At 33.9% G+C, this 27,367-nt stretch overlaps 1 protein-coding gene across 9 annotated transcripts in view; it reads right to left on the reverse strand.

Moving 5' to 3' along the window:
• Window positions 1-849: 849 nt before the first annotated feature.
• ODF2L (outer dense fiber of sperm tails 2 like) overlaps window positions 850-27,367 on the reverse strand; it is a 56,895-nt gene continuing 30,377 nt past the window's right edge. For 8 of the 9 annotated variants that reach the window (XM_060090042.1, XM_060090043.1, XM_060090044.1 and 5 more), the window contains 13 exons: window positions 26,560-26,619; window positions 26,365-26,436; window positions 25,698-25,814; window positions 21,080-21,265; window positions 18,285-18,394; window positions 17,102-17,237; window positions 12,397-12,507; window positions 11,005-11,109; window positions 8,630-8,788; window positions 6,555-6,640; window positions 6,310-6,472; window positions 3,828-3,953; window positions 850-1,364 (listed from right to left, as the gene is read on the reverse strand). In XM_060090042.1, the coding sequence (XP_059946025.1) occupies window positions 1,236-1,364; window positions 3,828-3,953; window positions 6,310-6,472; window positions 6,555-6,640; window positions 8,630-8,788; window positions 11,005-11,109; window positions 12,397-12,507; window positions 17,102-17,237; window positions 18,285-18,394; window positions 21,080-21,265; window positions 25,698-25,814; window positions 26,365-26,436; window positions 26,560-26,619 (1,560 nt within the window). In that variant the 3' untranslated portion in view covers window positions 850-1,235. The remainder of the gene's footprint in view (window positions 1,365-3,827; window positions 3,954-6,309; window positions 6,473-6,554; window positions 6,641-8,629; window positions 8,789-11,004; window positions 11,110-12,396; window positions 12,508-17,101; window positions 17,238-18,284; window positions 18,395-21,079; window positions 21,266-25,697; window positions 25,815-26,364; window positions 26,437-26,559; window positions 26,620-27,367) is intronic. The other variant, XM_060090048.1, reaches the window with a different exon arrangement.

Genomic DNA, 27,367 nt, shown 5'->3' on the forward strand with positions numbered 1-27,367 from the left:
TTTTGCTATTTTAAGAAAAATACTATGAAGCAGTTAGGTCACAGGGAAGTAAGCCCCTGCAGGTGATATGGCAGTCTTAGGAGTGAGGGGACCAGAGATAAGCAGGCCCCCATTTCTGGTCAGAAGTGGATAAAACACCTTGGGGGGACTGAGCTCTGTTCACAGGCTGGACTGTGTAGTACACAACTTGCCTCTTTGAACAATCTTTTGAGACCTGAGTGTTCTTTGAATAAACAGCTCTCAAGCCTTTCTCTGAGAGGAGTCACTACTACTTGATCCCTTGTCAATTACATCCATCCCCTTTTAGAGTATCCTGCCTTGACACATAGGGTAGGAGGTTACAGAGAACATGTTCTTGGTAGCTCTTCTATGTCATCCCAATAACAAACACCTTATTCTAAAGCTTCCTGGGATTAAGAGTGTTTATTTTGATCATCCCATGTGAGTTGGCCATGGGTAGGGGTGGGACAAGTTATTCCCCTTTAATCTTTCACTTAACTCAGGGGTTTCAGAATGTCTACACTAATAATATCAGACAATCACTAACATAAGATGAAGAACAAAAGAGACTATGAATTTATAGGAAAGCCTAAATGCCTATTCTTTATAAAGAAATAATGCATGCCAACATATTTTCACCTGTTACCGTCAGTTGGCATTTAGTAGCCATGACTTAAAATTCTATATTTAAAACCTCACAGAAATTATCATGGCATCTCAGCATATTTGAAACAATATTAAGTACACTGAGACCTTTGGTATCTTTAGAAAGTAAGCAATTATATCACTATTAAAAATAATATCCAGAATATTTTCCTTTATTATATTAATATATAAATATACAGCACCAATATGTAAAACAATTATATACATTATTTAAAATCATGTATTTGGCTCATAATTGGCCTAGGTTTATTACAAATTCACTTGAATGGTTGCTACAGTCACAAAGAATGATTCTGGCTTCTTTTCTGTGTGTAAAATATTCCAAAAACCAAAATAAATTAAATAGATATTAATCCAGAGCTAAGTGAAGATTATCCAGCAAAAAAGGAATACTAACATGTATCTTGAGTTTTAATTGGATAATAAATTATGTTTCAAAAATCTTTACATAAAAACCCTAATAGTACCACCCATAAAATATAGCAACAGATAGTATATTTAATTTTTATCTAATTACTTTTTAGACTCATAGTAAAAACCTATTGCTTATAGAAAATAAATCCAACAATTTATCCAAACATTGTTACATAAGAAGTTTTAAGAAACTGTAAATAATTCTTAATACTCTCATTTTGATTCTCCGACTTTTCAAGACTATGTTGTATTTCTTTCAAACATACTTCCTGATGTTGTGCTTTCTAAATAAAAAAAGAAATAAAGATAATTAATAATGACATTCATATCAAAGGATAGTCATAATATAAAATTTATATACACAGGGCTTCCCTGGTGGCACAGTAGTTGAGAGTCCGCCTGCCGATGCAGGGGACACAGGTTCGTGCCCCGGTATGGGAAAATCCCACATGCTGTGGAGCAGCTGGGCCCGTGAGCCATGGCCGCTGAGCCTGTGCCTCGCAACGGGAGAGGCCACAACAGTGAGAGGCCCGCATACCGCAAAAAAAAAAAAAAATTTATATACACAATAATTGAATACATGGTTTTAAATTTTTTTAAAGAAAGAATCCTAACATCTGATGTGTTGATAATTAACTTAGAGCTCACTTTTTTTAAAATCTAGAATAAAGCACATACATGGTTGATCTCTACTGTGAGTTTGTTGTAATACACCTTCACTTAGCCCCTAATTATTACATATGTAACATGATTAACTCAAATGGATTTTACTTAAAACTGTCACAATTAATTTCTATTACATTTAACATGACATATTTTAATACTAGTTTTTGCCATTTTCTTTGCCTAAAAGAATGACTTTTGCTATCTTAAAAACTGATAGAATTCTAGTTTTGATAATATGAATATTTTATTTTTAGAATCTTTTAAAAAATAAAATGAATTCAATATCATAGGTATTCTTTGAGGAAAAAATTTTAAATGTATTGTATTTTAAAAATATTCAGCTGCATATAAGTTCCCAAGAGATCTGTTCACTGAAAATACTTTAGATAGACAGGCTGCAAATATCATCTAGCTTCCAACTAAAATGTAGGCACCTTGAGAAGAAAAATCTTTTATATCCTTCCTATCAGGTGTTCAGTGACACCCAACACCTTCTGAAACTGAGCGATGCCCCCAGGGGAAGTGTGGTGGGTGGTATGAAACAACTTGCTAGGCTGAGCTACACAAAGTCACAGAATGAATATAGTGAATCTTTGAGGAACATCGATTTTACTCAACAACTTGGGAGGGAAAAATATTAATACAAACACACATATTGTAAGGTAGAATGCAAAATGTACATGGATTTTAGTATAATATATAAGACTCCAAAGACATTTCAGGCTTCTTGATCTGAGGTAAGCTGCTGAGGGTCACCCTTGGGTCTGTGCAAGCACTCCGCCCTCCCCCGGAGCACCTGGGCAGAAAAATCTGTAGAGGCCTGCCACTGTGGGCAGGGCACCCTAGAAGACACCAGCATACAATTAACTATGAGACAGCCTCTCAGGGTGCTTACAGTTCAGATGGAGCTAAGGCTTGTATACAAAACGAATACTGAATTGCCAACTAAACTGCCCCTGGAAGGGAAAAAACTCATAAACCCATTTTTCAGCAATGTCTAAATCTATGGTTAGAATTCTAGTTTTTTACTACTGTAAAAATGATCAGGTTTAACAAAACATCAGATCTTAAATCTACCTATTTTAGCAGCTTTAATATTCCCAAGTACTGGGAATATTATAGCAAACACACCTCATCTTAATATACTTATTTTATTTTTTCAGAAGTTTCAATTACACAAAGAATATCACACATATTTTACAACAGAAAGTCTGACAGTGAGTTAAAAAAAAGAGTTTTGAAATAAAGGGAAGGCCTGTGCTAAATTAAAGATGAGAAATGTTTTGTTCTGATTATTGCCAAGGAACTTTTGATGGCAATAAAATTAAAATATTGCACGTCAAAACTCATTTAACGTTTGAACCTTTCAGGTTTTCAATGATTTAGATGCTTGGGAATGAAAAAATAGTTTTCATGGAGTCTGGCTCCTGGAAAAAATAAAGTATTATTTCCTGTGTCACTGTTAAGTAGATAGTTTTCAAGTAATTCAGTCACAACTAGTGCCAGTTTTCACAGTTTATGTCATCTGACTTTCATGAATAGTTAGGAAAAAACATTAGAAGACTAATTAAACACAGCCAATTTGGTATTCTCATCTCATGGCTGAGTGGACCAAAGCATCCACTTCACATGCAGATATAAAATGTTTACTTAACACCAACTTATAACTTTCTAAAATATAATATGCATGATTTAAGACATATCAAAATCTAACTCATAATAATAGTGTTTATCTTAAAAACTGAAAAATTCATATTAGAAAGAAAATAAGTCAATGATATCTGTAACTTTCATTAAGCATTTGTCATGTAAAAGTAATATGCAGGGAAAGGGCCTGATGAGACTTCGGGGGAAATGTAATAGATGCTACCAAGGATGCAGGATAATAATTCTTTGCCCAAATGCTGACATTTTAATTTTTTATGATTTATATTATTTGTTATTTTTAATACTATCAGTAAAGCAATAGCCTTGATTCCCCTCACTTTGTATTTTAATTGTTTATAACTAAACTCCATGGTAAGAATGTTAAATGCTAACTTATTTTTAATGAAAATATATTAAGCCATACTAATACTTACACTGTTCATTTTGCAAACAAGTTGGTTTTGTTCTTCATTTTTCTTTCTAAGCTCAGTTTCCAGTTCTAATATTTTAACTTGTAAAGCCCTTTCTCTAGATGACGTTTTCTCTATTTCTTCAGAAACCTGTAATTTTAATTAAAAGAATAAAAAAACTAAATGTGCTTTCTTTAAGATATGATTTAAAGCCTTGACATAGTTATACTGTATCTCTTCTTTCCAAATAGGTATTATTTGGATATTAGACAATTTAATTAGAAAGTGTTTAAAGATGTTCTATCTTGAGAAACGCATAGTGTAAGCATGTATTCTCCCCTTTGCTGTGTAAGTACCTGAAAAATTAGCTTGAAGTGGAAGAGGTATACATATTTGCACTGCTCTGTGACGTTGGTAGGTTTTCCCCAATACTATATTTCTATAACCTGCTGAGACCAATTGCCATGTTTTATAGTATTTATATTTACCATGGTGTCTGGAGTGGTGGTGGGACATATAAAGTCCACAACCAACACTGATTATAGACTTGGATGGACAGAATTGGGAGCAGGGTAGGTGATATTTACACCACACACACACACACACACACACACACACACACACACACGAGATTGGTTTTTCATTCATTCACTTCCAAAATGTTCTGAATTTGAGTTTTCATATTTCTCTGATGGCTTATTTTAGCAGAAAGTCTAGCTTAGCTACATTCATCCAAGGATTCAGATACTTGGGAGCCTATTTGCAGGAATACTGGGTTGGATCCATAAGAATGACAGTGGACGCAGGGACTAGTTCAGGAGCAAGGAGCTAGTAGGAAGGATTGTCCTCTAACCTCACTCCCATGGACTAAGTTCTAAGTTATTATAGTTATTTACAAAGATTTCTTGTGCACAAATTCCAAGGGCGATTGAGAGGATAGCAGGATTTGAAGCTGTGGGAGAAAGGGCCCTCAGGACAAGTATCTGTGTCCTTTACAACGTCCAGCAGTGTAGACAATGGTGACAGTGCAGTGATGGCACTCCTCATATGGCAGGAACTAAAGACAACCCCATATTCCATTGTAGCAGGAAAGAAAGGAGAGAGCAGACACATCTCTGGGGACTGAACTCTTGTGAGAAGGAATCTGAGAGCATCTAGCATTTCCAAAGTCCATTTAGTCTGAACCCAGGATAAAGTCACTTCTTATTTTCCTCCCAAAGGTTGGGACTGAGAAATCTGGATTACACTTCTATCATTGGCAGTACATTTTACTACTTAGCTTTCATTCAATGATGTGTCTTTCAAAGTCAATTTAAATTGCTTTCCTGGAGTTAAAAAAAAAATCAAAATATATCTATATGACACGCACGATTTAAGAGCCACATTTCAAGGATATCAGATGTTATCTCACCCTTGTGGAACTGCCTTTAACAGGCTTGGGAAAGACCATGGGTGGAAGAGAGTCTAGAGAGATAGATTCAAAATTTGGTGCTGGACATGTTAAGTTTGAGATGCCTATGTTAAGTGGAGATGTCAAATAAGTAGCAGAATATATGAATTTAGATGTCAGGATAGAGAAAAGTCTGGGATGGAGATACACTTCTGAGAGTTATCAGGGTATAGACAATCTCCTTTTGGCGTCATTCAATCCTATGAGGAAATTCATTATCCCCATTTTATCAATTAAAAAACTAAAGTTTAGAAAGTAGCTTGCCCTGGGTCAGGGTATAATGTGTCAGAACCAGAATTCAAATCTACTTCTTGTGGATTCCAAAGCCCACCTCGTGTCTTTCAAGATTACATTTTCAAATCACTTGATAAATTTACCTCTTCTTTGAGATCTTCCTGAATCATTTTCCCCTCCTCTCCAGAATGAACTAACCACACGCCCTCGGTGTACCTTGTATCTTCCCTGCATTGTAGCACCTACTTGCTGGATGACATTTGTTTGTTCACATGTTATCTCCCTACTGGACTGTGAGTGTCCTGAGAGCTGAGGCCAGGTCTTATTCATCTTTGCATCATAAGCACTAGCAGAATGCTTGACAGACAGTGAGATATTTATTAAATGCTATCCAGATGGATTTAACCGGAAATTAATTCTTGTCTGTATTTATTTATACAACAACATTTGCCAAAAGAAAAGGGAGTTGAGCTTTATAGCTCACTGAATCCTGATCAAAACCAAAAGGTTCAATAATTTGCATATTTGTTGTGGTTTCATTTAAAAAAAAAAGAGGGGGGACTACTTTAAAGTGTTTTCCATCTCTGCCCTTTACCCTGCCACATCATCATTTATTTAGTGAAGTAACTCTGGACCAGTAATCTATCTGTTTAGCTCCAAAAGGGAAAAGCAAGTAAAAAACAAAAATGTAATTGCTCCCTTCACCCTGTCATCAGGATAAAAACAATAACTGTAGGTTTGGCAAGATGAGATATTGTCTGTTTCAAAAGATGACTCTTTGGTAAACTAATTTAAAAGTTTCTGAATAAAGGTCATCTGTACCTTTTGTCTTCCTTCTTCTAAAGCAGCTTCCAGCTGTCTGGCCAATGCTCTATATTCTGCAGATTTCTCTTTAAACTCAAGATTGGTATGCTTAAGACATCCTTCTTGGTTTGCCAGCTTCTTTTCAAGCTCTTTATTTTCTGCATCCATCTGTTCTAATTTTCTTTTTACAGAAGACATATATTTTAAAATTATAGTGTGTAGAAAAAAAGGTAACACCAATTTTAAGTCACTTTAATACTTACTGTTTAAGGTTTTCACATTTCAGCTGAATAAGATAATTTTCCTCTTCCAGAGAAAGCTTTGTCAGAAGATCATGATTTTCATCAAACTAAAGGAGAAAAAAGTTTTCTTGGTTATTTTCTTTATAATCAACTTCCAAAGAAATCTATATAGTTTATTATTAGAACAATTATAAAAAAGAAGAAGGTATAAATATTATTACTCCTATACAGAGAGACACCAACAAATATTATATTGTTAAAACACAAGTTCTTAAATTTCTGGTTAATTTTTAAAAAACTATGCTGCTTCACAGAAAATCTATGAAAAATTTTACTGAAAGATGGCAATTAAAACATTCTGAGTAATGTTTTATTGAAAAAGAACATTTATTAAGTAAATGTGAAGATTTTAAACAGTAATCTCCTATTGTTGGATACTTAGGGTTACTCTTACAGTTTTCTGTTTCTCTTACAGATAGTGATTGATAATTGAATATCTGTGAAGTTGTAACTCTGAGTACAAACCATATTTGTGAGAAGCAAAATAAAATAGATAAGCAAATCAACCAAAGACACACCTGCCTATGCCGAGACAGAATATTCTTCCCATTGCTTCAAAAGCTATATTTAAATAGTTTTTTTTAAATCTCCTATGCAATTTATTTTATTTATTTTATTATTATTATTATTTATTTATTTTTACATCTTTATTGGAGTATAATTGCTTCACAATGGTGTGTTAGTTTCTGCTTTATAACAAAGTGAATCAGTTATACATATACATACAGTCCCATATCCCTTCCCTCTTGCATCTCCCTCCCTCCCACCCTCCCTATCCCACCCCTCTAGGTGGTCACAAACCACCGAGCTGATCTCCCTGTGCTATGCGGCTGCTTCCCACTAGCTATCTATTTTACATTTGGTAGTGTATATATGTCCATGCTACTCTCTCACTTTGTCACAGCTTACCCTTACCCCTCCCCATATCCTCAAGTCCATTCTCTAGTAGGTCTGTATCTTTATTCCTGTCTTACCCCTAGGCTCTTCATGACATTTTTTTTTCTTAAATTCCATATATATGTGTTAGCATATGACGTTTTGAAAAAAAAATAGAATTTTTCTCACAATTTCAATTAGTAATTTAGGTTATCTATGTGATTTGACATTTTCCTAGAAAGATCTCTTTTCAGGAGCTTAAACTCAGCAAAGTTTTGTTTGCCTGTTTTTAAAAAGAGGATGCATTTCAATATTAAATCCAGATTACATTTGAAAGATAGACAGGGAATCCTCCCTAAAATTATTCTGCAAATAAAGAAGAAGACTTGCCACCACCTTTGGACATGCTTCTTTGAAAAATAATTAATTAGGGCTTCCCTGGTGGTGCAGTGGTTGAGAGTCTGCCTGCCGATGCAGGGAACGCGGGTTCGTGCCCCGGTCCGGGAAGATCCCACATGCCGCGGAGCGGCTAGGCCTGTGAGCCATGGCCGCTGAGCCTGCACGGCCGGAGCCTGTGCTCCGCAACGGGAGAGGCCACAACAGTGAGAGGCCCGCGTACTGCAAAATAAATAAATAAATAATAATAATAATAATAATTAATTTAAAAAATATTTATTAAGTGTTTACTATGTGTTAGGCATTGAGTTAGGAGATGGCTGTATGGCACCCACGATCTCTCTTCTGATGGAGTAAGAAAAGTATATGTTGAAAAAAATAATTGAGAATAATACAAATAAACTTGGTACATAATTCTAATTGAAATAAATGCTAATTTTTGTAAGGTAAATTACAATAATTTACCTTATCCTAACATTAAAAAATATACATGTAAACATAGCTTTGTTCCTTCGCTCATGCTATTACTATGTCCTCAAATGTCTAAATACAGATTTGTATGAATAAACTAAATCAGCAATTTTAATTACCAATTTTTTAAAAAATAGCTTGAAAATAATATAGTATTTGCATGAAACTGACCTTTTATCAACTTACTTAGATGAGAGTAAAATAATCACCCCCTGACATGAGTGCCCTCAACTGGTGAAATTATTCCAAAGCATTTAACACATCTAGCAAAAATCAAAATGATGGTTGGACACCTGGCCCTGAAGCTCCCTAATGACGTGTGCTTGGTCTGCACATTTCCCCTTGTGGTGCTGCAGACTCTCCTGACACTCGTGAAGCCTCTGTTCTGCTGCCGTCAAGGAATCGCGGTCGTGCTCTAACTCCTTCAGATGAGACTCCATCTGGCCTCTCACCTGAGTTGTAGCATTAGGGAAATAAGTGCAAGATCACACATTCAGCATTAATGTTTTTACTATCTTAAATACTAGATATGCTTGTAATATAGTAAATGTTTTAGGTATAATAGTTTTTTTAAAAAGATTTAACCAAATAAATAAGAATAAACTTTAAGTTAGACTCTGCTAAATAAGAATATATAACTCAAAAGTGGGCTGGACTTCAATTAGTTTCCAAAAAGTTTGCTGAATAAACGAATATGGTAATATTAGCTTGCAGGGAGACTGTTTAAATTACTTAGGAACGTAAACTTTTTTGAGTCCTGTCATTTATATTCAAGTATAGATATTACTAAGAAAGCTGGTATGGTAGTTTTCTGCTGTCCAGCCATCAGTCTAAAGTAACTTTAGACTTTTTGTCATTCGATCTGGTAACTCAGATATTTCAATTAAAGCAGCCTTGCTGTGCTCAGCTTAGTCCAAATCAGTGGGTTTACTGTATATAAATTCAAAATAGCTAATATCATCAGTACTCAGTAGGTTATAATTTGATCATTAATGTTACTATGTTACTAAGAACAAATCTAACTGTATCTATATTAATCTCTGGCTGCTGCAATTCTTCACTGTGGCACTTTTGTGGAGATGTGACAAGAAGCAGCCCTAAAAAAATGCTTGTACTGCTAATTAAGAAAAAATAACAAGACATAGGGCACTTAGGATGTTCATAGGGAGGGAAAACAAGAGCTAGACTCTTTCCCTGAGACAGGGAACACACAGAGCTGCTGTGCAACATCTGGCATTCTTGATCACAAAAGATAAAAGTAGAACAAAGCCTACCTCTGGGTCCCCAAACATCTAAGAGCACATGAGAAAACCAGGAGATTTAAAACAGTAGGGAATAAAAAGGAAGCATTTCATTAGAAAAAAAATAATAATGGCTTGTCTGGTTTAATATCAGTAAGAAGACATTGTGACTTCACAGTATTTGAAAACCACAGGCTCCTGCCCCATTGGTCTTTTGAAAAGGTTTTTTAAATAGACATTTATTTAGAGTGCTGCCTACAAAAGAGGAGACATTTGCATTGGTATGTCTCATGAGAAAAACTGATCAAGAGGTATGAAATGATTTCTTCTCTGCTCTGCTAAAAATAGGTGAAAAGTATTGATAATTCTAAGTAGTAAGTTGCACATTTAATAGGCTACCTTTATCTCTTTTAACCAGCAGAATATCTGCTCTGGCTGACCTCTTCTTCACATTGGTGCCTCACTCAGACCTCTCAATTCCAAGATGTGGGGACAACCCAGAGATAGTCACCTTATTACACTCAGTTGGAACTGACCAGTAACATCCCATGATGTCCCCAGCCGGGAGTCAGGGGAGTCAGCGTCCTACAACTTTTGCTGCTTCCTTACCAAAACAACGTGAAAAGACCCAAAAAGGGATGCAGTTTCATTTAAAAACTTAAAAATATTCACAAAAACATCATAACTTGCCAACACTGAACTTCCCCTCATTCTTTTGCAGTAGGATGAAAAAAAAAAGTAAATGATGTTGGGTTTTTTAATGTTATTTTTCTTCCATAAAAGCATTTAGCAAAGAATAATTACTTTGCTTTTTTACACAAAAGATTTACTACCAGAATAAAAAGGTAAGATTAAAAATGAAAGGTGGGCCTCCCTGGTGGCGCAGTGGTTGAGAGTCCGCCTGCCGATGCAGGGGATGCGGGTTCGTGCCCCGGTCTGGGAGGATCCCATATGCCGCGGAGCGGCTGGGCCCATGAGCCATGGCCGCTGGGCCTGCGCATCCGGAGCCTGCGCATCCGGAGCCTGTGCTCCGCAACGGGGGAGGCCACAACAGTGAGAGGCCCGCATACCACAAAAAAAAAAAAAAAAAAAAAAAAAAAAGAAAGGTATTCAACTTTGCATGAAGCTCAGTGATAAATAAACATTTTTTCTGCTTCTTAAGTCTGATCTTGTATCAGAAAAATTAAACATTTATGTTATTTTCCAAATATTTAGGAAAAAGTAAAAAAAAACATTCACACAAACAAACATTTCAAGCCTGGATGAAACATCATGTCCTTAGAAAACAAACTGCCACAGAAATCGAGAACAGATAATTTCTAGGTCTAAACTAAAGAAAATGACCAAAATTAAAGAATTTATATAAAATTCATAAAGTACAAAACATACATAAAACATTATTTTATTGTTTAAAATGTTAAACTTACCTTCTTTAATTTTTTATTTTTGTTTTTTGTTATTAGGTTATTCTCTTGTAGCAAACTTTCACATCTGCTTTCCACCATTTCAGCTGCTTCTTGCAACTTCTGTATCTGAAAATAAAAAATATTATTAGAGTAAGATGCATTATTTTATTATTAGGACCACTGTATGAAATAAAAAGCTAAAAAATTGAATTTCAATTTTAAAATTTCAATTTTAAACCCATTATCATTTTCCTATTAATACTCTCAGTATGTTTATCTAATGTTATTCCTTCTTTAAATACAGGAATCACTCAGTGCTGTATTCTAATCCACAATCCTTTTATGATTTACCTGTCTTTTCCCATCAATACTTCTAGAATCTTCACCTGAGCTCTGAATATTAGAGAGAGATCCTCATTTGCAGGTCCATGTCACTTTAAAGAATCAGTCTCTGGTCCAAACTAGCTCCCAAACCAATTATTTCACACTCCGAATGAAAATCTGCTCAAAAAATATCTGAGCACTTTATACAAGGCCCAGAGTCAAGAATATGGTAACTCATCTACAATATTCTTGATGGGGGATTAAACCAGAACAAACAGCTGGAAGACCCAGATGACATTCCCAATAACACATTGCACAGTCCATCACAGCCTCCGTTCTTACCTCCAGCTGGGATTACTGAAATATTCTAACTGGATGTCTCAACTCCAATTTTCTATCTAAACCATTGGGATGGAGTGCTGCCTACTTACCTACATTATGCCCCTCCTTAAGTTTTAACCTTTAGTTCATTATTCTTCAATTCAAACACTCTCTTCCAAGAAAATCAAGCTCTTTATTGACAGTTTGTTACCCATCACTCAAGGACCTACATAAGTCCCATCTTTCAAATGAAGTTTTTCTTAAACTTTCCAATACTTAAGCTTTTCTATAAATTACCAATTAACACACTCCCTATTCCATACATATTGTCATCTGTTCTTTTCCAGGTCTTTCATGTGAGTAAATCTGAATTATACTTTACTTATTTGGAAAGAGGAAATATTGTGCTTTAATGATCCTTGAAGGGATTCATTATTCTAAATCAATACCATTAAAAATACAAGATGACAAATATAACCAAAATTAACTAACAGGACTATTATAGGTTCACATTACACCTATGTAATTAATTTTAGATATACTTTTAGGAATAACCAATATAAACACAGGATATTTAAATCAGGAATCAGCAGAATCATCATGTTATAAAAGTATTTGGGACCTTAAGAAATATTTGGGATATATCATATTTTATCACAAATAATAACTCTACCTTTCTTCAGTTCTGCTTTTTTAGATCATAAACAAATGCAGTGTTTTAAATTATCTACCAAATTTAACAAACATTAAAATAAATGCAATGATCACCTGAGTTTTATAAACTTCAATAAGGGTTTTCTGTTGTTTTTCTACCTCTTGCAATTCTAAGAGCTCATTTTCAACAGAGGCAATCTCGTCCTTCAAAGCACCTAGTGTAGTCTATTAAGGAATATATAAATAGATTTTATAAATCATTAGAATTCAGTTGTACTCCAGTGCTATAACATTAAAAAACATAACTCATTTATCAACGAAGCTAATAAAATAATTATTTCTGATTGCATATAATTACCATCTAAAATTAGGAATTTCAGGAAGTTAGTAAGATTTATGAGCAACCTTAATAAGACTTATTCAAGACCTATTTTTAAACTTTAAAAATTTACTGACGAAAAAGACTTGGAAAATAGAAAGACCATGTTCCTAGACGGGAGGACTCAATACTGTTGACATATCAGTTTTTTCCAAATCAATAAACTTTACTGTAATTACAACCAGAAGTATAACAGTTAAGGGGAAGAGGAATATGATAAAATTAATTTAAAATTCATATGGAAAAATAAAGAGACTAATAAACATTTTAAAAGATACTAAGTAGAGAATCTCAGTACTTATTAGATATTAAAATGTATAAAGAACTAAAATTATTAAGATACTAACATAATAATATAGAGGTCTGTGGAATAGAAAAAGAGAAATACACTAAGATTATATTTAGTGTATGACAAAGGTTGGGTTTTTGAATAAATGGGAAAAATATGGATCACTATATAATGGTAATAAGACAACTATTTATTAGGAAAAAAGCAGATTTAACTATTTGCCTTCAGCAAACATGATTTTTATATTAAACAATTATATATTTATTTTAATGTATTAAATATTTAAAAGTTAAGCTTAAATTTTTTCACAGAAGATCCAGGTAAAATTTGATTTGATTTTAGGATAGCAAAAACCTAACTAAGCATAAAATCAAAAGATGATATCATGAACTGTAAGAGTCTGAGATTTTATCCTCCAAGTTTACCAGTTAGCCTAGCACCGTTTCATGCATGCTAGCAGAAGACACAAAACTCCTGGGTCAGAGTCTTAATTTCTTTATTACTCAAAGCAATAGCAGTAGCCAGATATTAGCATTTGTGTTCGTTTCCAAAGCCCCACTTCCCAAAGAGCAACACCAAGAGGGCCATATGACACCTGTACATGTGGTGGGATGTATAGAGAAGCAACTCTGAGTTTAGGGAACCCAAATCTCTTATAACAGACAGTAAGCATGCCTTTTCGTAGAAGGAAACATTGTTATCTTCCAAGGATGTTCACTATACAAACATCCTTGAAAAGACAGTCTGTATCTGGATCACAGGCAGTCAGATGTGCAGAAATGTGAGACTCCCAACAGAAGCCGAAAAGGAAAAAAAGTTATAATATACACACATACACATACAAACACACACATGCATATATATACATACATATGTACATGTACATATACCTCCAAAATTTCATAGCCCCTCAAAAAACTAAAGAGCCTAACAAAATGTGAAAAAAGTAAAAGATTATGACAAAAGATTAATACCCTTAATACAGAGAGAGGTCTAATATAATAATTAGGAAAAAAGACATGTAAAGGATAATGAGTAGGTAATTCCAGAAGGCAGAAATGTAAATGATCAACAAATACATGAAAAAATATACTTACTAGTTATTAAAAAATGCTCTATGCAATGGATAGTCTTCTAGTAGTGAACATAAGAAGCAAAAATCCCTTCCATTGTGAGCTTAATGTACTCCACGTATAGACAGACACAAATAAAGGGTATATAGACAAAAAACAAGAAGTAAAATATATCATACACAAAAGCAAGACAGTAAGGACAAGTTGCGAATGGGCCAGGGAAGCCTCCTGAGAAAGGGACTTTGGAGTAAACACCAAAAGTAAGTATGGCTCTTTGAGAGAAGAGGATTCCTGTAGAGAAAGGCAATGGTGGGAGAAAGCCTGGCCAGTTAGGGGAAAAAGCAAGAAGGCCAATGTGGCAGAAAGCAAGAAAACAAAGGGAAGCGTGGAAGGATATGAGGTCAGAGAGGTAATGGAAAGCCAGATACTATAATGCCTTGTAGATATTTACTCTATTAATCAAGGTATCACTGAAGGGTTTTGAGCAGAGCAGTGACATGGTCTGACTTACATTTTTATAGGAACTACTTTACTGCTACACTGAATGCTGACTGCAGGCACAGGGGCAAGGGCAGAAGCAAAGAGAAGAGGTAGGAAGTCACTATAACAACGAGACATGACGGTGGCTTGAACCAGGATGACAGTGATGCTGGTGAGAAGTGGTCAAATTCTGGATATATTTGAAGTAGATCTGCTGACAAACTGGAAGCAGGTGTGAGAGAAAGGAGTCAAGTAACAGAAAGGATGACTGCCGTTAACTGAGACAAGGAAAACTGTAGGATGAACCATATTGGGGAATATAGGAACTCTATTTTGGACATGATAACTTTGAGACACCTATGAAATATTCAAGTGGAGATTTCAAGTAAGCAGTAGAATACATGTCTGGAATTCAGGGGCAAGGTCTAGGCTAGAGATATAAATTTGAGAGCCCCCAGGATATAGATGGTATTTAAATCCCCAAAACTAGATAAGATCACTTATCAAATTTGGAGAGATTTGTTTTAAAATTGCCTAGTACTGGAAAAAGTATAGGGACCCATTCACGATGGGTGATCTGGAAATATATAAAACTAACATTAAGAATGGGTCTTCCTTTTGACCATATAATTTCACTTGCAGAAATTTATCCTAAGAAAATATATATGCAAAAAGACTAAAAGTATCCACATTTTTATTTATATTATAATAGCAAAAAACAAAACAAAACTGGAAATAGTCCAAAATCCCCCAAATTATATATATGCTAAAAGAGTAACTTTACTTATCTTTCAGTTGTAAGATTATAGGTGATTTTTAAATTTTTCCTTTTGTGCTTTTCTGTTTTTCAAACTTTCTATAATGAACAAATAGAACTTTGTAACCTTCCAAATAACTTTTGTTGTTTTTAATACAGGAGGTCACTGGGGCCCTAGAAACAGTATCAGCTAGTATATCCTTCATTTGAAACTAAAATCTAAAATAATTGAAAGTAACAAAATACGACATCTAGACAATTTTACATTGTACATAACATAGGCCAAATATACCTAGATGTTTTTCCTTAAACAAAATTCAGAGAATATGTTAAAAATACATGTTTTTGAATTATTTATAAAATATAATATGTAAACTTTAACTCAATGATTTTTATATGTAATTTAAAATTAATTCCATTACCATGTAATTAAAAACCAGACTTAAAATTAATGAAATATACTTCTAATCCCCTCTCTGAAGGATATCAAGGAAGTTAAGAAAATAAACATAATAAATAAAATTGCTTCCTCTTCTAGAATAAAATATTTAAAGAATTAATTCAATAAATATTGAATAAGAGCTAACTATATGTCACACCTCCCCTGATTATCCTGTGCATACAAAGATGGGAGTTTATGAGGAAAGATTCATTCTAATTGAGAAGACTTTGGGAGGAAGCAGCATTTAAACTGAACTTTAAAGGAAAGGTAGGGTTTATATACTGAGAAAGAACGCATTCCAAACTGTAAGAACAGTAAAACTACAGGAATAGAGGAAAACATAAACAAGTTGCAGGAAATAAGGAGTATTCATATTTGGCTCGAGTTCAGGATAACTTGAAGGCTACATTCTCTAGTCTCCCCTGTAACTAGGTGGGGCCATACACCTAAATAAGAAAAGTTGACTGGTATGGAACTTTCAGGAAGTCTCTCTAAAGAGGAGGAGATGGGGAAAAATGGGGAGAGAATTCTTCTTTTGTTTCCCTCCATCCTGTTATTTGAATCTTGGCTATAATGGATGGAGCTACATCAGCCATTTGAATGGCAGAGTAGAGAGCTAAAAAGTAGCTAGGTTCTCTGATGCCATACTGGTTTTGAACTGCCAATTCTGGCCTTCTTTTCCATAAACAGATTCTTTTCTGTCTTCTATTTACTGTCCTCCAAAAAGAGTATTAAGGAACTGAAAATGATGCCATCATCTTTAGTCAAGTCTCATCAGGTTACATGTATCTATGGCTAGGAACTCAAATACCCTTTTCCTCAGAATGCATAAAAGCTTCTTCCCCATCTTTACTCTGGGTACACATAAAAACCAATCATCCCTTGGATTTGACTAAGTTGGAAAATTCTTTCCGGTTATGAAGCAGCCAAGAACATACTTTCTGGTTTCAAACGGACCATGCCTGAGGTTATATCCTATCATAACCGTGACACCTAGAAATAATCTTATGCATTAAAGTTAATGTAATTTTGGATGATTCACCTAACTGCTAAAATTGGAGAGTAAATAAACTTTTTTAGGTTGAGGCAAAGAGACAGTTATTCAACTTCATAAATCTTAGTACTGCTGAAAACAACCTTCACATGTATTTGTATATACAACTATAACCATCTAAATATCTCTATATGAGTATGTGTGCATATATGTGTACATACAGATATATAGATATAGTTTTAGAAGCTACTTATTATAATGATATTCTAAAACTCTGAGAAACATAAAGGAAAAAATGATACAAGAGCACTACTCTAAACTTGCTGTTATTTCAAGTTACTTCTACTAAGTAGACTAAGTTGTCATTATACTATACATATATACATACACACATACACATAGTACCTTTAGTTTTGTATTCTCAAGATTCAGAGTTTCATTTTCATGTTCAACTGAGTGAACTTTTCTAAGAATTTCTTCACATGAATTTTTTCCATGGTCTTCCATTTTCTTCAGGTCTTCCAAAAGATTAATAATTTGCCTTTATAAAAGTCACAGAAATTTTCATTCAAACAGTGTGTTTCTGAAATTATTTTTGTAGGGTAGTTTCAAAAGTTAATAGAACTCATACAGCAAATAAAATAGGAAGCCGTAATCTATATATAAGGTTACTACTACTACCTGAGTAACTGATTAGAAATAAATGATGCCAATGAAAAATTACACAACATTCTCTTTGCTAGTCAGTAGAACATCTAAGCTATGATCCACAGGTAGGTCTGTCTTTCTATCATTCACACATGTGCACACACATACACACAATTTCAGGGAAAAGGTTAAATAAAAGGATCAAGTGAGGCAATAAATAATCTTTAGAAGCAAATCATATACACTAGTTTTCAATGATAAAACTGAAGAAAATATACAGAAAGTAAAACATTCAAAAACAAATATATAGTTATTTATTGTTAGCTTAATAATAAATTACAAAGCATAGAATATAAGTATTTTTACTTCCCTGGTGGCGCAGTGGTTAAGACTCCATGCTCCCAATGCAGGGGGCCTGGGGTCGATCCCTGGTCAGGGAACTAGATCCCACGTGCATGCTGCAACTAAGAGGCCCACCCACCACAACTAAGACCCGGTGCAAACAAAAAAATAAAATAAAATAAATTAATTTTAACAATTACTGTTGTTGCTGATGTTGTTGTTAAAAACATTTTAAAAAATCTGCTTATATATAAAAAAATATATTATACTACATATATAAATATATATAAATATATGTAAATACATATATTTGTAAAATATGTGCATTTTTTATTTTTCTTTGTTATGCATGTAAGACACTTTAAGGAACAATAACTTGTGAACACCAATGCAGTTTTAATGGGTAATCATTTTTATTGTATTTTTAAAGTAGACTAAGAAAAGTTTATAAATTATAAATAGCAAAAATAGCAAATCATATAGAAAACAGCTTTACCACATGTAATCCATAAGAACCAAAATACAAACTACTCAAGTTGGAAAGAACAGAAAACACTTCTTATAAAACAGTAAAAAGGCTCTAAATTTTTTTTCTTACTTTTTCATTGTTTCGATCTGAACTTCCAATTCAGTTTTTTCTATTACAATTTTCTCATAATGACTTTTCCAGACGTTGGAAGCTGAAACTGTTTCAGACAACTTGGCTTCCTAAAACATACATAAAGTACTCATCTTGTAATTTTATAACACTGGTTTTGTCCAGGGTCCTAAAAACAAATACATTATAAACAAGGAAACACTCATCCTATAAAGTATGGAACTTTTGTTACAGAAAATTTCAGTGTACAAATTTGAACACAGGAAAACTTTAAAGTAAATTTTAATAATGACTTGATAATACTATTACTTTATATGCACATAGTGGCAGTTCCAACTTAACATATTAAGGATGTTGATGGAACTATTTTCAAAAAATGTTTCATAATTACTGAAGATAATTCCCTTTATATTTACTGAACTCTTATTTGTCTTTCTCTGTCTGACTTATTTCACGTAGCATAATACCCTCCAAGTCTATCCATGTTGTTGCAAATGGCAAAAGTTCATTTTTTTTATGGCTGAGTAACAGTCACCCGTGTGTGTGTGTGTGTGTATGTATGTGTGTGTGTGTATGTGTATGTGTATATACACACACACCACACATCTTCTCTATCCATTCATCTGTTGATGGACACTTAGGTTGCTTCCATATCTTGGTAATTATAAATAATGCTGCTATGAACATTAGGGTGCATATATCTTTTTGAATTAGTGTTTTCAGTTTTTTTTGGATAAATACCCAGGAATGAAATTGCTGGGTCATATGGTAGTTCTACGCCAAGCTGTTTTGTAAGGTCACCCCATTGGCTTTCAAACACTAGTACTGTCAGCAAGAAAGTAAGAGTGGTAGTGGTTGGTTATCCACTTTGAATGTGAACTACCAGAGGTAGAAATTTTTGTCTGTTTTGTTCATTGCTAGGGTCTTGAACAGTGCCTGGCATAAAGTAGATTCTCAATAAATAACTGTCAAATGAATCTACTCTTTACAAATCCACCTAGAGAGCTGTAGCCATTGTACCCCTTCTCTACAGTCTACAGAAAAACAAATTCACTAGAATGACAACAGTGCCAATAATTATTAATCAGAAGACTCAGAAGTAGTGATATGAACAGTTAACATTTATTGGGTGTTTCCTTCTTTCCTTCCATCATTTATGCACTCACTGAACAAGTATTTATTCAGCATCTATTATGTGCAAGACATTTTTTGTTTATATTTTTAAAGCAATATTTTTAATATATTGAAAAAAGACTAGTTTTCTGTTTTTATATTGTATGTAAATGAATATTAATATGCATTATAAAGTGTAAGTTGGGCAATTATATTAGAATATAAATTAAGATATTTAGAAATTTTACCTATAAAATAAGGGCTAAGAAGAAAATTTAAGACATTGATGCAACTAATTGTTGTGGGACTACTTCTAAAGGAGTAGTCAAGGAAGACCCCTCTGAAGAGATGTCAAGTAAAAAGATACCAGAATGATTTTTAAAAGAATCAGCTATTATTGAGCCTGAGAAGAACATTACAGCCACAGGCAACAGCACAAAACAATGAAACAAACACACTCCATGTATTAGAGGAATGGAAAGGAGGCCAATATGGCAAAAATGTAGTCTGGCCAGGCACTGTGCTTTGACATATATTTTCTCCTTTATTCCTCTTTACAATCATATGAGACAGGCAGTATTATTATTCCCTATTTTATCAATAAGGAAACTGAAGCTTAGAGAGGTTAAGTAGCTTACCCAAAGTCACAAGGTTAACAAATGGAGAAGTCTTCCTATACTATGGTCTGGGACATGGGTGACATGGTGCTAGTTAAACAGGAAAATCCCAAGAATGTTAATGACTCCGTTTTTACCACTCAAGAATATTTTCAGGCATTCAACTAGGCCTACAGCCTTATAGATTTTGCACTTAATGCTCAATTCTTTCATCTAATTAATTCTTCTGAATATAGTTTAAATATTAAGAGTTTTCAAATGTTAACAGTTGAGCTTATAAAATATTAGATTGTTTTGTTTATACAGCATTTATGCAAGTCTGTTTTCATCTCTAAAAGCCTCTGATAATTCTACAAGCCATAGCGTAAGTTCTTAAGAGGTAGGATACCAGTGAGACATTAAAAAGAGTAAATATTTTATTAACTGGTAATTGAATAAATATAATTCATCAAAAACAACAAAACACTAAGTCCATTTTTCAACTTTGTTAATACACCCAAAGATAACTTTCACATGGTGGGTTTACGTCAGCAAATGGTTTTAAATGCATTACGGAGTTTAAGTGAAGAGAATTACTGAATAAAGTCATACGGTCTAATAACATAAATCAGCATTTCCCAATCTGGTATTCCTCAGAACCAGTTCCAAGAGTTGCTTTGTGGGTAAAACAAGAGTTCTGTGGTTAAATAAGTGGTGGAAAACTCTGAATTCAATACCCTCCTTGACACTGCTTTATTTTTTCTGAAGGCCTTCTAGGAGCCTTTAATATTATGTTAATGTGCTTTAATTCAATGTTAATATGCTATTAGCACTGAAGTGGTGTTACCCTTAATTGGCCACAGATGCTTTGTGACTTAACATATCCTTTAAATACAGCCCCAAGGAAATGCTGATATAATTCAATAAGCAAATCTGTCATTTTATGTAATCTTTCAAAATAAAGGCTAAAGCAAAAATGTATGAGTAAAGTTTTTCTAACAAAATTATTATATTAAGCATTATGAAGTTAACTACATAAACTAAGGACATAAAACAATTCTTTAAGGAAGAATGTATATAACTTACCTGCTCTCTAATTTGGGAAGTAAGGTTTTCTGTGTTTCCAGTAAAATGTTTAATCCTTTGTTTGTAAATTTTAGATGCCTTTTTTAGAGCTATAGCTTTTTGCCTACTTGATTCTTTCATCATTACAGCCTCATGCGTACTCTTCTTCAATTGCAATTTCCATTCTGATATTTTGGTTTCTAAGCTCTAAAAAAATATTAGCAGTAATTAAATTATTTTAGAACGCCAACGTTTACATAAACATTGTTAAAATATGTAAAAATCTTCCACACAGAATTTATCAAAAGGATTAATCGTAAGATTAATAAAAAGCAAAACAGTGAAGGTGATTTCACCAATGTTTATTTGTAACCAGTTATAGAATGCAAATTTATAAAGTATAAACCTATATAAAACTAATACTACTCTTACTAAAGATACTAATATTGGTGATTATGGTAAAAACACTAATTTCCTTAAAACTTTGATTAACTAGAATTTTAAAAAATTTCCCATCTAGATTATACATAGTACTAGTTACTGCAAATCGAAAAAACATAATTTAGTTGGAGACAATTCAAACAACAGGTACATAAAACTCAAAGGAATCAGTAGCTCCCCAAATATATTAGGACTCTTTAGTTAAAATAATAAATGCTTAAAGGATATATGATCAAAATCTATAGATCATGAAGAGTATAGATGAGATAAACATAAACTTATTTACCAAATTTTAATTTACTAGAATTAAGGAGCATGCTTTGACATCTGAAAGAGTTACATCAAGGACAATAAAAGTACTACTTTGCCTAATAAGTAGTAAGTTTGTGGAAGTTATTATTCTAAAACCACACAGGGTTCAATAAGAGTTGGGATTATAAAAGTTAGGATTAAAAAAAGGGTAAAAAGATGTTTGAGGGCATGTTTCTATCCATTGAATTTGATAGTGTTAATTGACATGACTGTTTCCTTACATATTTCTTGAGGATATAACTAGACACAGAACATTAGGTTGGGTGAAAGATGGATATGATTTAGTGTGATAACTCTCATGTTTTCACTTCAAATTATCTTAAGACTTCCTATTTAAAAGTATTTGAGTACTAACTATCTAAGAACTTAAAGACTTAAGATTTTAATGCTTTTACATTTTTTGAAAGTTGTGTAATTCTGAAAAGAATGTAAAATTATTACAGAATTTAAGTTTTAGTCTTCCATTCCTTGGACACTTTAATAAAAAAAATTAAAGGACTCAGTAAAAGATGGAGCTTTTCTGCTTTTTGATCAACAATAAGTATGCTTAATTTCCACTAAAATTGAGATTAAGAAGTACATGCAAATCAAAACTACAATGAAGTATCACCTCACACCAGTCAGAAGGCCATCCTCAAAAAATCTACAAACAATAAATGCTGTAGAGGGTGTGGAGAAAAGGGAACCCTCTCGCACTGTTGGTGGAAATGTAAATTGATACAGCCACTATGGACAACAGTATGGAGGTTCCTTAAAAAACTAAAACTAGAACTACCATATGACCCAGCAATCCCACTACTGGGCATATGCCCTGTGAACACCATAATTTGAAAAGATACATGTACCCCAATGTTCACTGCAGCACTATTGACAATAGCCAGGACATGGAAGCAACCTAAGTGTCCATCGACAGATGAATGGATAAAGAAGATGTGGCACATATATACAGTGGAATATTACTCAACCATAAAAAGAAACAAAATTGAGTTATTTGTAGTGAGATGGATGGACCTAGAGTCTGTCATACAGAGTGAAGTAAGTCAGAAAGAGAAAAACAAATACCGTACGCTAACACATATATATGGAATCTAAAAAAAAAAAAGGTTCTGAAGAACCTAGGGGCAGGACAGGAATAAAGATGCAGATGTAGAGAATGGACTTGACATGGGGCGGGGGAAGGGTACGCTGGGACGAAGTGAGAGAGTGGCATGGACATACATACACTACCAAATGTAAAACACATAGCTAGTGGGAAGCAGCCGCATAGCACAGGGAGATCAGCTCGGTGCTTTGTGTCCTCCTAGAAGGGTGGGATAGGGAGGGTGGGAGGGAGACGCAAGAGGGAGGAGATATGGGGATACATGTATATGTATAGCTGATTCACTTTGTTATAAAGCAGAAACTAACACAGCACTGTAAAGCAATTATACTCCAATAAAGATGTTAAAAAAATAAAATTAAATAAAATTTTTTTAAAAGTACATCTTAAACAAGATCTAAAGACTTGATCTCTTTGAAAAGTAACTTGGTGGACTAAGAGAAGAAGCAAAACATTCCTAAATTGCCTTTAAAAATCTCTAAACTAAAAAGTCCCACAAAACGTTTTAATACGTAGTTGGGGAAAACATTTTAAATAAGTATAAAAAATCTACTTAAGAGAAGCGAAGAACCCTCTCCACCAAGCCAAGAAATACACCTGTCATTCCTCTAAAAAACCGCAGGGTGTCATCATCACATCATGAATAACAGCTACGCTTTCAGTTAAAAATCCTTTATCACTAAAGGTGCAATAAATTTTTTTGAACAAGGTTCCAGTCAAGACTTTCCCACTAGATTTATCAAGTCCCATGCCTGAACACTATTAGGAAGTGTGCTGAAACTATCAAATTATTTTTAGTTTCAAAATAACCCCTTCACAGTCATTTGCCAAGTGAATGGATGTATATTTAGAGTCAACTATTTGCCTTTTCCTATTTCCAAAGACTTATATTTGCAGCATATTATAAAGATAATTATTCTCTGTCTCTTCTAAAATGTGAAAATATTCTAACTCTAATTACTATAGTTTAAAGATCTAGGAAGAAAAATGAGTTCAAAGTACCTTTGGGGTAGTTCTCAGAGAATTATAATGTAATTAAAAATTTTAAAAGACCCAATACAATTTTTGAGTCATCAACAATACTAAAAAAATGAAATTTATATTGTTAAACTGAATTCGTTCATTGTGTTTGTAGTCTTAAAGAAAAAAAAAACAACTTGTTAAACCTAAATAAATTCCAAAACTGTGTGTTAGAAGGAATGTAAAAAAAAATCCATGACCTGAAGCAACTTCTTCTAATCATTTCTAAACAGTAGCATTTTGTAAGGGGATGTGAACTCAAAGTATTAGACAGGTGAATATCATGGCAAAACTTAGGATTTTAGCCTTATATTCACTCTCCTAATTATCTAAAAAGGAACTGTTAAAGTTTAAAAAGTTATTTAATATTTTATTTTTATTTATTTTTTTATTTTTATTTTTTTATTTTTATTATTTTTTTGCGGTACGCGGGCCTCTCACTGTTGTGGCCTCTCCCCGTTGCGGAGCACAGGCTCCGGACGCGCAGGCCCAGCGGCCATGGCTCACGGGCCCAGCCGCTCCGCGGCACGCGGGATCCTCCCGGACCGGGGCACGAACCCGCGTCCCCCGCATCAGCAGGCGGACTCTCAACCACTGCGCCACCAGGGAAGCCCAATATTTTATTTTTAAACTGAAGAAAGTATTTTCAAGAACTTCCCCAACTGCTATTTGAGGACAAAATTAAAAATTGTGTAAGTAAGATAAACTGAAGTATATGATCTGAGATGTTAAATTACATGTATTCTCTTGTATTTACCACGACAGAGCAAGGCAATTTCAACTCTAGTTCATCTGCAGTGCCCTAGGACACCGATGCAAAAAACACAGGGAATCTTTGGGGGAAAGTGCTTAAAAGCACCTGTAGGCAGACAAAAGACAAAATTTATATCCCACATAAGCCTGCTTAATGTCCCTTTGATGGGCAAAAGCTTTTTGCCATTGAAGAAAAAATAAACAACCCCCCATATGCAGTCTTGAAACATGTGCCTGGACTGCAGACATCTGCTGTGATTCAGGAGGATAAAAGCAAACAGAAATTTAACACAGAAGTCCTCACGCTCAGTGAGGTTTGTCTTTACACACTTCTTCCAGAAGCAAGAACACTGCTTCTTTTCCGTTGGCAAAAATAACGACAGTAGATCCAGTTAGCTTGTGTCATACCACAGCAACCTCAAACTCTCATCTCAAAGTGACTGTGAGACTTCCACAAGAATATTTAAACTGCTCAGTTTAAACCAGAAAATTCCTCTTAATTATCCTGCTAAACTGTGTAACAAGGAGGTTACTCAATTATCTAAACACCAAGGCTAGGTTAACTGATCTTAACGTTATTACCATTAGTATATTGTCTGCTTACTAAGTACGTGTGAGAGTATGTATGTGTATGTATAGATGCATAAAAGACTAAATACTATATACCAAATATTAATGGTTTCAGTATTTTAATTTTGTTTTATATTTAACAAATTTTCCAAATACATATAAATTAACTGATAATAGGAGAGATTTTTAAAGTAATTCGAGCTTTATAAATCCTTCCCAGGTTGGTACTAAAAAGTCACAGCATTTTATTTTTTTATATTGGTATTTGGAGCCAAATCTTTAGACAAACCAGAAATCTTAAGATTTACCTCAAATATGTACTTCCCATGGCAACACTTAAATTGAATTCTTTCAAAACCACTAAATTCCAGAATTAAGGAAAGACTTTATTGTTGTCCATTACTTTTATCAATTAAACTATAAAAATGGGTGAATATTTATAACCTTTATGTGTTCTTTTAATTTATCATTCTCTGCTTCCTTTTTATGAATTTGGAACTGTAGTCGTTCATGCACTACTTTTACTGATTGTGACAAACGGCTTACTTTCAAAGCATTTGCCTATAAGAGAAAACAAAACAAAGCAAAAATGTGTTATTTGATGTATTTCTTCACAATATTGAACTTTACGGTACTTAGATGTGATCTAAAAAGTTGCTAAAGAGCAAAGTACAACACTTCCCCAATTACAAATGGATTTTATATAAAACCAGGGGGATGTTTTCTCCTCCCCTTTTTTATTTAATAACTCCTAATTATCTCTTTTTAAAAGTTCCTGTCTATCCTTCTAAGTAAAATTATGGGTATGTCTAAAATGCTCCTACAAACACAGAAATTCCTTAACTTATACTAAAATTGAAATATATATTTATACATAGGTCCCTGACTTAGGCCAAGTAACCTGAATGAAATGCTACAAAAATCTAAAAAGAAAAAAAAAACTCTAAAAAATTAAGATATTATATTTGATGCATAAAACTTGTAAAAATATCCAAATAATCTAAAAATATTTCTATATGTATTTATGAGGATATGGGGGCCCGGATGGAAAGAAGAGAAAGAGGGAGTCAATATTAAGAAAATTTGATGAATTAGCTCAAAATTTGCTTACCTTTTCATTCTGAAACAAACAAGAAAGTTCTTGGATATAGGTCTCCTTTTCAAGTACCTTCGTCTTAAGATTCTTCAGCAAATATAATGTAAAAGTTAGAAATATCACAACTTGGATAATGCTAATTTTATAAAACCAACCAGCATACAAATAAAAAATTTCAAAAAAATAGACACCAAGTCTAAAAAGACTTACAGTGTTTTCACTTTCATTATCAGCTAGCTTCTCTAACAAGTTGGATAAACTGTCCCCTCTCTGTGGAAAAAAGAAGTTATAAATCAGTGTTCACAAACTATATTTCTCTACATAAAAAAGTAGAAAATGGAATAAGCATCACTTAAGAAATTAATATGGACAACTACTATGCATATGGACAACTACTATGCATACTTCAGTTTTTTTTTTTTTTTTTTTTTTTTGCTGTACGCGGGCCTCTCACTGCTGTGGTCTCTCCCGTTGCGGAGCACAGGCTCCGGACACACAGGCTCCGCGGCCATGGCTCGCGGGCCCAGCCGCTCCGCGGCATGTGGGATCCTCCGGGATCGGGGCACGAACCCGTGTCCCCTGCATCGGCAGGCGGACTCTCAACCACTGCGCCACCAGGGAAGCCCATACTTCAGTTTTTTAAAAAGTTAACCATCAGAAAGATTTTTGCTTAAGTGTTCCAAATCAATTTTTATCCACAATTTATGAAATCAGTTAATTGACTAAATTAATTTCTAAATAATGCCTCATAAAGTACAAGCCAATGAAATAAAAATCTTGTATACAAAGGAGGCTCACAATGCTGATTGTAAACAGGTAAAAATTATAAACAGCCTAAAGTCTAGCAAAAAGAAATGTTTTAAAGAATTACAGCAGGGGGCTTCCCTGGTGGCACAGTAGTTGAGAATCTGCCTGCTAATGCAAGGGACACGGGTTCGAGCCCTGGTCTGGGGAGATCCCACATGCCGTGGAGCAACTGGACCCGTGAGCCACAACTCCTGAGCCTGCGCGTCTGGAG

This window comes from Mesoplodon densirostris, chromosome 2 (genome assembly GCF_025265405.1).
Source record: "Mesoplodon densirostris isolate mMesDen1 chromosome 2, mMesDen1 primary haplotype, whole genome shotgun sequence".
Classification (NCBI taxonomy): Eukaryota; Metazoa; Chordata; class Mammalia; order Artiodactyla; family Ziphiidae; genus Mesoplodon; species Mesoplodon densirostris.